At 33.2% G+C, this 12,829-nt stretch overlaps 1 protein-coding gene across 1 annotated transcript; it reads left to right on the plus strand.

The window, feature by feature from the left end:
• Window positions 1-2,858: 2,858 nt before the first annotated feature.
• LOC137827941 (PH, RCC1 and FYVE domains-containing protein 1) lies at window positions 2,859-10,457 on the plus strand. The gene is made up of 9 exons (XM_068634321.1): window positions 2,859-3,425; window positions 4,387-4,473; window positions 5,655-5,744; window positions 5,922-6,008; window positions 6,110-6,229; window positions 6,708-8,807; window positions 8,967-9,113; window positions 9,200-9,732; window positions 10,032-10,457. Exons 1-9 carry the CDS (start codon window positions 3,378-3,380, stop codon window positions 10,177-10,179), a joined length of 3,360 nt encoding a protein of 1,119 aa, XP_068490422.1. The 5' UTR covers window positions 2,859-3,377; the 3' UTR covers window positions 10,180-10,457.
• The last annotated feature ends 2,372 nt before the right edge of the window (window positions 10,458-12,829 follow it).

Genomic DNA, 12,829 nt, shown 5'->3' on the forward strand with positions numbered 1-12,829 from the left:
TTGTGAAGTGTAAAATGTGATTTGAGGTTGACGATGTAATGTAGACAAGATGTTTATCAAAGAGGTAACACTGTTTATTTATAATGATGAATGTATTAATTTTGAGATGTTTGTGAAAGAATTATCTTGACTGTAATGTTTACCAAACTCACAAAGGAAATTATCATATATTAAGAGTCAATGAAGATTTTTACAAATCAACTTGGAATGTAAAAAATAATTGTCTTGTAAGTCATAATAATTTATCATATCATAAAGTGGATAATGCTCATTACTTATGATATAATATTTAATAAAAGAATAATGTTACATGTACAAAATCTTCTATATTTAAATTCAACGCATGTGCTTTTTAGAAGTTATCAATTGCAGACAAACTTAAAAAAAATGTTTAAAAAAATGAAATTGTGATGTTGATTAGATAGAAATTGATATCTATAAATTTTGGCATGAGATAAATATATAATTAAGTTTTATTATATGCTAATTAATGTGTTTGATGTGAATAGATAATTTATAGTTATATAAATAAGAAGGTGATATGAAAGAGTGATTAATTAAATGGAGAAATCTTATTCATAAGCAACACTTGCCATAGAATGTGCATTTGGTTTCATTCAAACACTACATTACATTCTCCTTCTTTACATCTTTCTATTCCCTCATCCCGCAAAACCCGTCCTCACTTTTGCTTATCTAATATGTTCTTTCATTTTTATGTTTTTACCCTAAAAACAATATTATTTAGTTCAAAAGGTTAAAAAGAGGAGAAGGAGTTTTAAGTAAAATGAAAATGGATGAAAATAAAATCTATAAATATTGAAAAATAAGAAAGATTGAAGTAAAATTCTATTTTTTTTTTCTCATTCCTCTTGAATAGAATCTAAAAATTAGACATTTGTAGATTCTCTTTTTAAAGTTAGTAATATATGATACTATTTTATTTATTTATGTTAGGTTATTTTGTTTTAAGGGTGTGTTTGAATTTATGTTAAAACATCCAAATCAATTTCCATTTTTTTTATTAAATATTGTGTTAATATGTTTGGTAATTTTTCTTTTGATTCTGTTAGAGCTCAAATTTATGAGATTTCAATAATTTTAAAAATTAAAATACATTAATAATTTTTAGTTCTAGCTAAATTCATTTCAATTTAATTTATTAACTAAAATTCAATTTTTTTTTATATTTATTTCATTCTAGATGTTTAGTAACACACTAGTATTAATATATTTTTTTTCTCCCTTTCCACTTACGTGATAGATTGATATGTTTGGAAGACTAAAATCTAGTGTGTCTTTCTAAAAAACTAAGTTATGCCTGCAAAAATATTTTTAGAATTAAATATATTTTTGTCTCTATATTATAGTATGAAACTGATTTTTTTTAATTTAAATTTTAAATCTCTTACATATTTGTAATAAAAAGATTATTAAAATAAATCTTTTTATTAGTATTTTTTAAGTAATAAACAAACGAACAAATTTTCAATATAGGTGGTATAAAAAATTGTTAAAAACTTATTTTAATAACTTTTTTATTACAAATTCAACTGATTTAAAGTTTGTAGAAAAAAAACTAATTTAACGTTGAAGTATGAACTAAAAATATATTTATCTTTTTTTTTTATAATGGTTCTGTTTGTAAATTATAACTCAAATGACTTGTTAATATTGTAAAATATTTGGCACACTAACAGGGTATAGAAATTAAATTTTTATTTATAGTTTGATTTCATAACAAAAAAACAATTTTTTCATAAGAAACTCATTAATACACTTTTCCCGTCGTTTTGAGTTAACTCCTCCTAAAGGCCTAACATGGTCAATTAATAAGAAATCTAATAATTTTAATATTCAAAGTGTTTTTTTTTTGTTGTTATATGACAACTGTAATTAATGAATATATTCTAATTAAATATATAATGATTATTCAAGGTCATTTATTTCTCATACAGTGTACTTTTTAGGTTAAATATCTCAGCTATTAATAAAAAACAATAAATTTTCATTTAAAGAATACACACATTAATATGTAATTGATTTACTCAGTAAATAGCTTCAGCACAAATAGAAATAGGTGATTGATATAAATAAGTTAGCATATTTTTAAAGTCTAAAATTTATTGTAACAAATAGTTTTAAAGTTATTTCACTATATTAATATTTTTAATTTAAATAAAAATGTTTTGCATAAAAAATAACACAGAATAAATCTAGAAAAGGGTGTTAGTAGCAACATTTTTCTAAAACAAATTATTAATTATTTTTCATGTAAATTTTACTACTCATAAAATATAACCACTCGGCATATTTAGTAAAATTTGCATATATTTTATCTTTTTAATAGAGACAAGCATTTTCCACAATATTATTTAAGTTGAATAAAACAAAAGGTGAAATTTTCTTACTTTAAAATGAGACTATAATTTAAATTTAATCAATCTCACATGAATTGATTCAAGTGTGCCACAGTGGATAATTTCATCAAACTGTACAATAATTCGTTTCCTTTTTTGGAGAAAAACCAAACACAAGTGAAGAAGGGCCTTTTTGCCATTCTCACATTCATTACAACCTTAACCAAACATTAATATTTAATAAACCCCCCTTGTCCCCTGCCAAATTACCAAACCATCCTTTCTCAGCTAGTGCATCTTTTCCAAGCATAAAAAATGAACAATAAAATAAATAATTAAACCTTTATAATTAATTAATTAATTAATTTGTAACATTTTAATTAATTTTTTAAAAAATAGGAGTCATGCTTTGGAAATGTCTTCTCATTTCTTTTCAGGAGAGTTTCTTTCTGCTTTTGCTTATTATTTAATTTAATATTCCCACATAATAAAGGGTTTGTTTTCAATTTCTGTTTTTATTTTTTTTTTCTTCTCATTCTTTCTTCTTCTTTTGACTAGTTGTACTTTTACAGGCTCGGATACTCTCTCTCTCTAAAACTCTTTCTCTCTCCTCTGTCCCCTCCACCCCCTCTTTGGCGACGCCGCCGGAACCCGCATTCTTCGCCGGAATTTTTCATCTGGCGCCGAGAAACACCTTCTTCTCACCCTCCAACCGAACCGGGTTGCTCGAACCCGTTTTGTTTTCTCACCCGGTCCAAGTCTTTGCATGAGTTGAAAAGTTTGCGTCTTTGACTTGGAACTGCGAATGAGGCTAGTGGGATTTCGGGTTCTGTGAAAAGGAATAGATCCGCGAAGGTTTTTTGGCATTTTGAGTGGGAATAAGAAGTGGGTTTTTATCTTCAGAGAGAGAAAGTGAAGAGAGAGAAAGCGAGAGGCTGAGGTCGAGGTTTATGATGTACGGAACTTTGTGCAGCGATCGTAGAGGGTGGTGGCGTTTCGGTGAATCTCTCACATGGAATGGCAGATCTTGTTAGCTACAGGAATGCCGACCGTGACATCGACCAAGTCAGTTGCTTGTTTAATATCACAGTTTTGTTTTTTTGAGTTAAATTTTGATGCTTGCTTTAAGTGTTTGGTAGAATTTTGGGAACTGTTTTTGTTGAAGGTTTTTTTTTTTGGGAATGTGATGATTGTGATCAGGTGCGTGCGTGTGTGTGTATCTTTGTTGGAAGTGATTGGGAAATTTGTGGGAGGTGAGGGTATGGGAGTGAAGACATGGTGGGGGAATATATGTATGGAGACTATTTTGTTATGGGGATGCTGGAATTGGGATGAGATTTTGATTAGAGACTTCATATTGTTATGGTTGTGAATTGAGTCTGTGATCCTTTTGAAGAGGTTAAATGGGGTTTGGTTGATTAGTGAATTGTTGCTTTATCAACTGCCATGGAATATGGGTGTCTTGAAGAGGAGAGATTAGGTATGCGTGTCTGTGTTTGAATTAACAGATGAGACGCCAGATATTGTGGCGGACTTGGTTTAGGTTGTTAGTACCAATAGGAGGCAAGTGCTAATAGGGTATATGTTTTAATGATGAAAGTTTGATTCAGCACCTTATGAAAATGTTTTGGATAGTTTGATATGGGATATCGAAGCTTGCGTCACTGTTGTTGTATTGGTTGTAGTAACTACATGGAATATGGCCAAATTAGTGATTGTCTAGTGAAATTGAGCATCCGATTAGTGCTGTTTGCTTGGACAATAATGATAGTGGTCCCAGATATATATGTGACCTGTACAATATTTTCAACCATCAATCTGGGTTAAAAATATTAAGAAGGCAGAGAGAGATGTTTCTTGGAGAAGCCTAATGTTGTAAATCATTGCTGGATATTTTATGAAACTTTCACAACATTTATGCTACAAGATGCCTTGATCATTGTTATTTCTCATTTCTCCACATAATTTGTATTTTTTATGTAAATTATTGTTTATATGTTCAATCTTTTACTTTTTCATTCTGCAGGCATTGATTGCTTTGAAAAAGGGCGCTCAACTACTTAAATATGGTCGTAAGGGAAGGCCTAAGTTTTGTCCGTTTAGACTTTCCAATGTAAGTTAAATGAAATCCATCCTTTTCAGGAAAGTGTTAGTGAATTCTCTAATTTTCTTGCTTCATTAGCTTTCTGGATTGGACTGTACTTAACTGTTTATATGCTCAATTCAAAATACTCTGTGAAAGATAGGGGCTTTGGCATGGTAGCTGATGCTATATGAAAAATATTGTATCGAAAGCCTATTAATTTGTACTTGTAATGCTTTTATCAGCACTGTTATTATGCAGTCAATCTATTTTTTTTTTGCCCTGCTTACTAGAAATGTTGTATTTGAAAATTTTGTTTACAATAACGTTCATTGATACATGTAGCTGCCCAACAACTTACAGTAAGTGTTGAACTAACGATATCAAATGTCAATGGGCCAAACAAGGCACTATTCTTCTATTGGATTAGAGTCTGTCATACTGTGGTGTTTTGTGTTTCTATGTTAACTGGGGGTGACTATTTAGTTGTAATCTCTGACCAAGTATTACTATGGGGCTTGCTCCTAATCTCTTCATGTCCATTTCTTTCCTTTCTTTTATTGGTACTACGAACTAACTGTGCTGGACTGCATCATAATTAGATGGTTCAATTTGAGGCCTTCTAGTATGTCATATAAAAAGGTTTGCTTGGCCAAAATCAATACTTTCCTGAATCCCGAGAATTCTTTGGTTCATTCTCAGAGGAAGGTTGCAGGTCATTATTATTAATTTTCAATACTATTTCTATGTCCACAATTTGGTAATTTAGCACAGGCCTTTTGGTTTGTAAAGCAATGAGGTCAAGAGTTTATGTGGTCCAATGGCAGTTTGTTGGTTTTTGTTGCCACATTCTGGGTTTGGTATAACCAGTTGAGGTGATCAGTAGTTAAACTGGACGTGAATAAAACCTCAATTTTTTTGTTTGATTTGGATCAGATTTACTGACTCTATGCTCAAGTGGTATCATTCCTCACTCTGGTGCTAACTACCAACTAATAGTGATTTTGTAGCTTTAATTTTGGACATATGTTTCTTATCTGATGCATGCTATTACAGTCGTATTCATGATTGTTGATAAGAATATTTTGTGTTGCTTCCTTGGCTGTAATTTGTAGAGTATAAACTTAACAGATGTGTATATAGTAGGCTTGGTTTTGACACTAATTTGAGTTATTTCTAATTCTACTCATTCAAATATCTGAAAACCACAGGATGAATTGACTTTAATCTGGATATCAAGCAGTGGAGAAAAAAATCTGAAACTATCTTCTGTCTCAAGAATTATTCCTGGACAAAGAACTGTGAGATTTCTACAGTACTGTTTTATGTCATACTGACGATGACGCCTTAGCATCCTTTTCTATTAACTCAGTGATATCCCAGAAGAAACTGATATATATATATATATATATATATATATATATATAAACTATTTCTCCTCTTCTATACAATTAATTTGCCTTCTCTTCTTCTGTCAGGCTGTTTTCCAAAGATATCTGTGTCCTGAGAAGGATTATCTTTCTTTTTCACTTATTTATAACAACGGGAAGCGATCCCTTGATCTGGTTGGTGATGAATTCTGAAGTTCCTTGGATGACTACAACATGGTTTTGTTTCTATTTTCTGCATTTATCATTGTTATAAAATGTTTTATGTTGTGTTTCAGATTTGCAAGAATAAAGTTGAGACTGAAGTGTGGATTTCTGGTCTCAAGGCACTGATATCTTCTGGTCAAGGTGGGCGTTCCAAAATTGATGGATGGAGTGATGGAGGCCTCTATCTTGATGTAAAAACCTAATTGTTGTCTTTGTAATTGTCATGTTTCTTGTACTTTGACATAGACTGAGAAAGATAATATAGATCACAGATCTTACTCTTGATCCAGTAATGGTGTGTTCATCATTTTCATTGAAATAAATATTTTGGATGATTTATGATAAGGGGAACTCATTGGTTTTCTGCTTCATTAAAAGAGTATAATTGTTTCCTCTGAGCAAGGTTAATCTTGATTTTATGGATTAGCTCTTACCCTGGAAACATTATTCTGCAGTTTTCTGAAACAAAGTGCTATTCGCCCTTGCTCTTCTTTGGACACAATTTAGGATTTGTTGATTATGGTATTTGGGAATTATGGACTGAAATATAGGTTTTCCAAAATGCCTCTATTTTTCCTCATACATTACTATTATTATACTGTATAATAGCTTCATTGGTAAAATACATGGACAACTTTGTATAATTCTTTCTGGCTCAATTATTTTCAGGACAGTAGAGACTTGACATCAAATAGTCCTAGTGAAAGTTCAGTGAGTGCTTCACGAGACATCAGTTCTCCTGACATTTCTGTTAGTCTGGCAAATACTTCCCCACAATCCTTTCACTCTGAAAATACTGTAAATTTTGAAAGATCACATGCACCATCAAACCCATCAAATATGCAAGTGAAAGGATCTAGTTCAGATGTTTTTCGTGTTAGTGTCTCAAGTGCCCCCAGCACATCTAGTCATGGGTCTGCACCTGACGATTATGATGCTCTTGGGGATGTATACATATGGGGAGAGGTTATCTGTGAGAATGTTGTGAAAGTTGGCGCTGATAAAAGTGCTAGTTATTTCAGCCCAAGGACGGATGTTTTACTCCCCAGGCCACTGGAGTCGAATGTGGTTTTAGATGTGCTTCAAATATCATGTGGTGTTAAGCATGCCGCTTTAGTCACAAGGCAGGGTGAACTTTTCACATGGGGTGAAGAATCTGGAGGACGCCTTGGCCATGGTGTTGGGAAGAATGTGATTCAACCTCGCCTAGTTGAAGCAATGACTTCTGCAACTGTTGATTTTGTTGCCTGTGGGGAGTTCCATACCTGTGCTGTTACGATGTTTGGGGAACTATATACATGGGGTGATGGTACTCATAATGCTGGGCTTCTTGGCCATGGAACTGATGTTAGTCATTGGATACCAAAGAGAATTGCAGGTCCACTAGAGGGGCTTCAAGTTGCTTTAGTCACCTGTGGTCCATGGCACACAGCCTTGATAACTTCAACTGGTCAGCTCTTTACATTTGGGGATGGAACATTTGGTGTCCTCGGCCATGGAGATAGGGAAAATGTATCGTATCCAAGAGAAGTAGAATCCTTGTCTGGGTTGAGGACAATAGCTGTTGCATGTGGAGTGTGGCATACTGCAGCTGTTGTAGAGGTTATTGTGACTCAATCAAGTGCTAGTGTATCGTCAGGTAAATTGTTTACATGGGGTGATGGAGATAAAAATCGTCTTGGACATGGAGACAAGGATGCTCGACTTGAACCAACTTGTGTACCTTCACTTATCGATTACAATTTTCATAGAATTGCTTGTGGGCACAGTTTGACAGTAGGGCTGACAACGTCTGGTCAAGTTTTTACAATGGGAAGCACGGTTTATGGTCAGCTTGGGAATCCCCAGTCTGATGGAAAGCTGCCATGTTTGGTTGAAGACAAGCTTGCAGGAGAACCTGTTGAAGAAATTGCATGTGGCGCTTATCATGTTGCTGTTTTAACATGCAAAAATGAGGTTTACACTTGGGGGAAGGGTGCAAATGGGAGATTGGGTCATGGAGATGTTGAAGATCGAAAAACACCAACTTTGGTTGACGCCTTGAAAGATAGACATGTGAAATATATTGCATGTGGTTCAAACTACTCTGCAGCAATATGCCTTCATAAGTGGGTATCCGGTGCTGAGCAGTCTCAGTGCTCTGCTTGTAGACAGGCATTTGGGTTCACTAGAAAGAGGCACAACTGTTATAATTGTGGACTAGTGCACTGTCATTCATGTAGTTCTAGGAAAGCATCAAGAGCTGCACTGGCTCCAAATCCTGGAAAGCCTTATCGTGTATGTGATTCTTGTTTCGTAAAATTGAACAAGGTTGCAGAATCAGGCAATAATAATCGGAGGAATGCTCTACCTCGTTTGTCAGGTGAAAACAAGGACAGATTGGAGAAGGCTGACCTAAGATTGACCAAGACAGCTGTCTCTTCTAATATGGATTTGATAAAGCAGCTTGATAGTAAGGCAGCCAAACAGGGGAAGAAGGCTGATACATTCTCTCTGGTTCGCACCTCACAACCACAATCTTTGCTACAGCTTAAAGATGTTGTCTTGTCTACAGCTATTGATTTGAAGCGAACTGCTCCTAGACCTGTTCTGACACAATCTGGAGTGAGTTCCAGGTCTGTGTCTCCATTCTCTAGAAGACCAAGCCCCCCTCGTTCAGCCACACCTATTCCAACAACATCCGGGCTTTCCTTCACAAAAAGTATTGCCGATAGTTTGAAGAAAACAAATGAGCTTTTAAATCAGGAAGTATTGAAGTTACGTGCTCAGGTATATTATTCTTCCCCCATTTTTGTCATGTCAATCAAATTGAAGTTAGCTGCTTTAATAGCATAGATTTTCTCCTTTTTAAATTTTCTTCCCTGATACTGATTTTGATGCTTTATGCTTATATTTACTTGTTATGGAATCTAACATAATTTTTGTTAGGTTGAGACCCTGAGACAGAGATGTGAAATGCAAGAATTAGAGCTTCAAAGGTCATCAAAAAAGACTCAGGAGGCTATGGCTCTGGCTGCTGAGGAATCTGCCAAATCTAAGGCTGCAAAAGAAGTTATAAAGTCACTTACAGCACAGGTTAATTTTGGGTTAATTTACTTTTCTTGGAGGTATTACTGTTCTACACTTATGCTTATCAACCTGCCACATTGTTTCACTTTCAGCTCAAAGATCTGGCTGAGAGGCTTCCTCCTGGCGCTTATGATGCTGAGAGCATCAGACCAGCTTACCTGCCAAACGGTCTGGAGCCAAATGGGATTCATTATCCAGACATAAATGGTGAGCGTCACACCAGGGCTGAGTCAATCAGTGGCTCTAGTTTGGCTTCCATTGGACTTGAATCATCCCTGATGAGCAGAACCGAAGGCATTTTGACTGGAAGCTATGGAGCTAATATTTACCAGCAAAACCGGGGATCTGTAACCTCTAATGGGACAGATGATTACCCGGATGTTAAATTGCCAAATGGCAGCAGCGTGATTCAGACAGGTGGTAGTACTGTGTCTGATACTGTTGATGGTAGGGATTCTGGAAATTTTCAAGATGATGAGAGTGGTTTGAGATCAAGGAATGCCATGATACCTGCTAATAGTAGTCAAGTTGAGGCAGAATGGATTGAACAATATGAACCTGGTGTCTATATAACACTCGTCGCCCTGCGTGATGGAACAAGAGATCTGAAACGAGTGCGGTTCAGGTAATAGAAACAGTTCTCCTTATTTACTGGATATGTTTATATGGTTCTACAAATATATATGACTTCCAAGTGTAGACAGCCTCCAATAGTAGTATACCAGTGATAATTTTCAATATGGTGCTTGGGATTTAAAGACTTGTAAATAATTCTGTTTTTGGTGCCAACTCTGCATGTGAATATCTTTAACTAGGTCAAGATATTGGTTAGGCTGATTTCTAAACACATGATTGTTGTTGGTTTAAACTAGGAAGTCTTAGTTAACTTGCATGTCTAACATGTTTGGTGGTGAATGTGTGCAGCCGGCGAAGATTTGGAGAGCACCAAGCTGAGACTTGGTGGTCGGAGAACCGCGATAGAGTATACGAAAGGTACAATGTTCGAAGCACCGACAAGTCTTCCGGCCAAGCTGCACGTAGGGCAGATGGTGCTGGTTCACCTGTTTTATAATCATAGGGAAGTAGATGGAGGGAAGTTCTCCATTAACACTTTTTGTTGCAGTGAGCTTTGTAGGAATCAAATATCAATATGAAGGAACCAGGCATACCTTTTGAGTTTTATTGTCTATCCTTTTTCTCTTCAAATATTTTTGTTCCCTCACCTTTTTTTCTCTCTCAAGTGAAATGTCTTCCATTTTATTTGGGCAAGTGCCCTTTACATATCAGTTGTATTGTAGTGTATATAAAATCATCAGTTGAGATAACCTTCCTATTTTCTTGGTTTTTTTCTCCCCGTTGCACCTTTTTTCTTACCTCAATATGTATACCTCAGAATAAAATGTATGCGTGGTGATTTTGTTGTAAATTATTATTTAATTATTACTACAGGGAGTACATTTTGTACTCTTAGTTGTTAAAGAAAAAGGTTTCTTGGTTATGAAAACACACCTTTGATGTTGCTATCACTACCAAGATAACACATAAGTGTTGTTGTGTTAAGGTTTATGTAGCATATATACGGACATTGGTGGGATAGGTATAATTTCTCAAATGTAGGATATTAGGATATGAAGACAGAGATCTATATATTATATAATTATGAATTATATAAATTGACAATAGAGATTTAAGTACATTAAGTATGTTTTAGTTTTTTTCTAAGTGGTTGGTTCGAAAAGATTTGTTTCTTATTTTTATAATCATAATAAAAATTTATACTATAAGTTTTAGTTTTTAAAAAATTAATGAATTTTTCTTTTTTAAATTTGTGTTAGACTCATACTAAAATTGTTAAAAATCAAATAAATATTTTTTGAATTGGGCACTCCTACGAGTGTTGTGTCTGATACGTGTGTTTGACACAAACACGTCATTTAAGATGAGTGTCCAAACTTCATAGGTTAGGGTACGAAATCAATGGAACTAAATTGTAGATTAACTCTTCCCTTGAACCAGTCTAAAATAAAATTTTATCCCTTTTTACTTTTGATAATGTTGCTTTTATAGATAATTTAGGGCTTGAATGAAATCTGGAAAATTCACGTAAATTGGTAATAATTTGGTGAATTGGTAATAATTTGGAGGTTAGTTGAGTTTTTTAAAATCTCGGTATTAGTGATAATTATTCTACGAATATAGCTACGGATTTTTTCTGCACATATACATACTCATGGGTCTCCCCTAAATTCCTGCACAATTATATTATAATTTTTTAAAATTTGTTAACTCAATTTATTTCATAAAAGAGTAACATTAAGCATATTTCTAATAATTATAAAATATTAAATATAAGTTTAATTTTCCTACTCTAATCATTTTTAAAAAAATATGAATTTATTTACAGGCTCGCCACCTTTCTAATAAAAAAGCCTGCAATTATTATATATCATCCAGTGCCATAAGTGAACGTGAAGTTGTGACTTTTACAGAGTTTCTTTAAAAGGAAAAAACCCCAAACAAAAAACAATAGTCACTTGGTGCTAGAAAAGATATAGTAATGAGTGTGAAATCTTTCTCTGATAACTAATACAATTTCTTAATTCATCCTTCATAGCGATATGAAATCTTTGGAGAATCATATATAGTTTGTCTCCTCTGCTTGGAACATTGCCTTACTAACTACACCTCTTAGCTCTCCATTAGAGGACATAATCCATAGAGAATAAAATAAGTTACCTTCATTCATGAGGTAGAAGACATGAACAACACAACAAACCTTTTCTGCAAAGGTACACATTTCTAGTTTAATATTATCATGCATTCTTGTCATTCTTTTGCATAAGATTCAGAAAAGAGGTCATTGTAATGAACAAGAGACACCTTTATGAATCATGAATGAAGTCAACTTTTTAGTTCAATGGCGGTCAATAAGATTCTTGACTTTATTGGTTTCATGGTTAGGTGCATGGTGGATTCGAATAAATAGATAGGGAATTCAATGAAGTATCTGAAAATATTAAACACACCATAATAAAACAATTTGCAATCTTCATCTTTAAAGTAATATTTTATTTTATCACTTTATTACGAAGTGCACTTTAGCTTAACTCAATTTCATAAAATCAGTTCATGGAGTAAGGTTTGCACCTACTTACATACAATGAAATATTTTTATATCTAGTCGATCTGACATCTTCAACACACTTTTTTTTTTTTGAAAAGTAGATTATTTTTTAAAAGTACAATTAAGTATCTTTGAACTGAGCCATAGTTGTAATTAATACAATAAATATTAAGGTTTTCATATGTATAATATTCAAAGGGAGAAACTGGAAACATATTTATTCATATGTTATTTAATTTATTTACTATATAATGTAAAATTTCAACTCACATTTAAATACGTAAAAAAAATCTCAATTTAGTTATATATACATATACATATATATATATATATATATATATATATATAGTAGGTACAGAACATTAAAAACACTGACAATGAAACTAGTTCTTACATGAAATCACCACTTTCACTTTTGACTGCAAGGTACTACACTGAGAAAGAAACCAAGCTTTTGTTTCACCAAAACAATTGAAGTATGAGTCGTTTAGTTCTCTTAATTAATTACACAAGGAATGTTAAAAGTTTTAATTTCTAGACATTAATAAGTTTGATATAGTTTTTATATTTTTTCTTTAAAAAAAATAAGTTGTGCATT

Source organism: Phaseolus vulgaris, chromosome 7 (assembly GCF_000499845.2).
Source record: "Phaseolus vulgaris cultivar G19833 chromosome 7, P. vulgaris v2.0, whole genome shotgun sequence".
NCBI classification, from domain to species: Eukaryota; Viridiplantae; Streptophyta; class Magnoliopsida; order Fabales; family Fabaceae; genus Phaseolus; species Phaseolus vulgaris.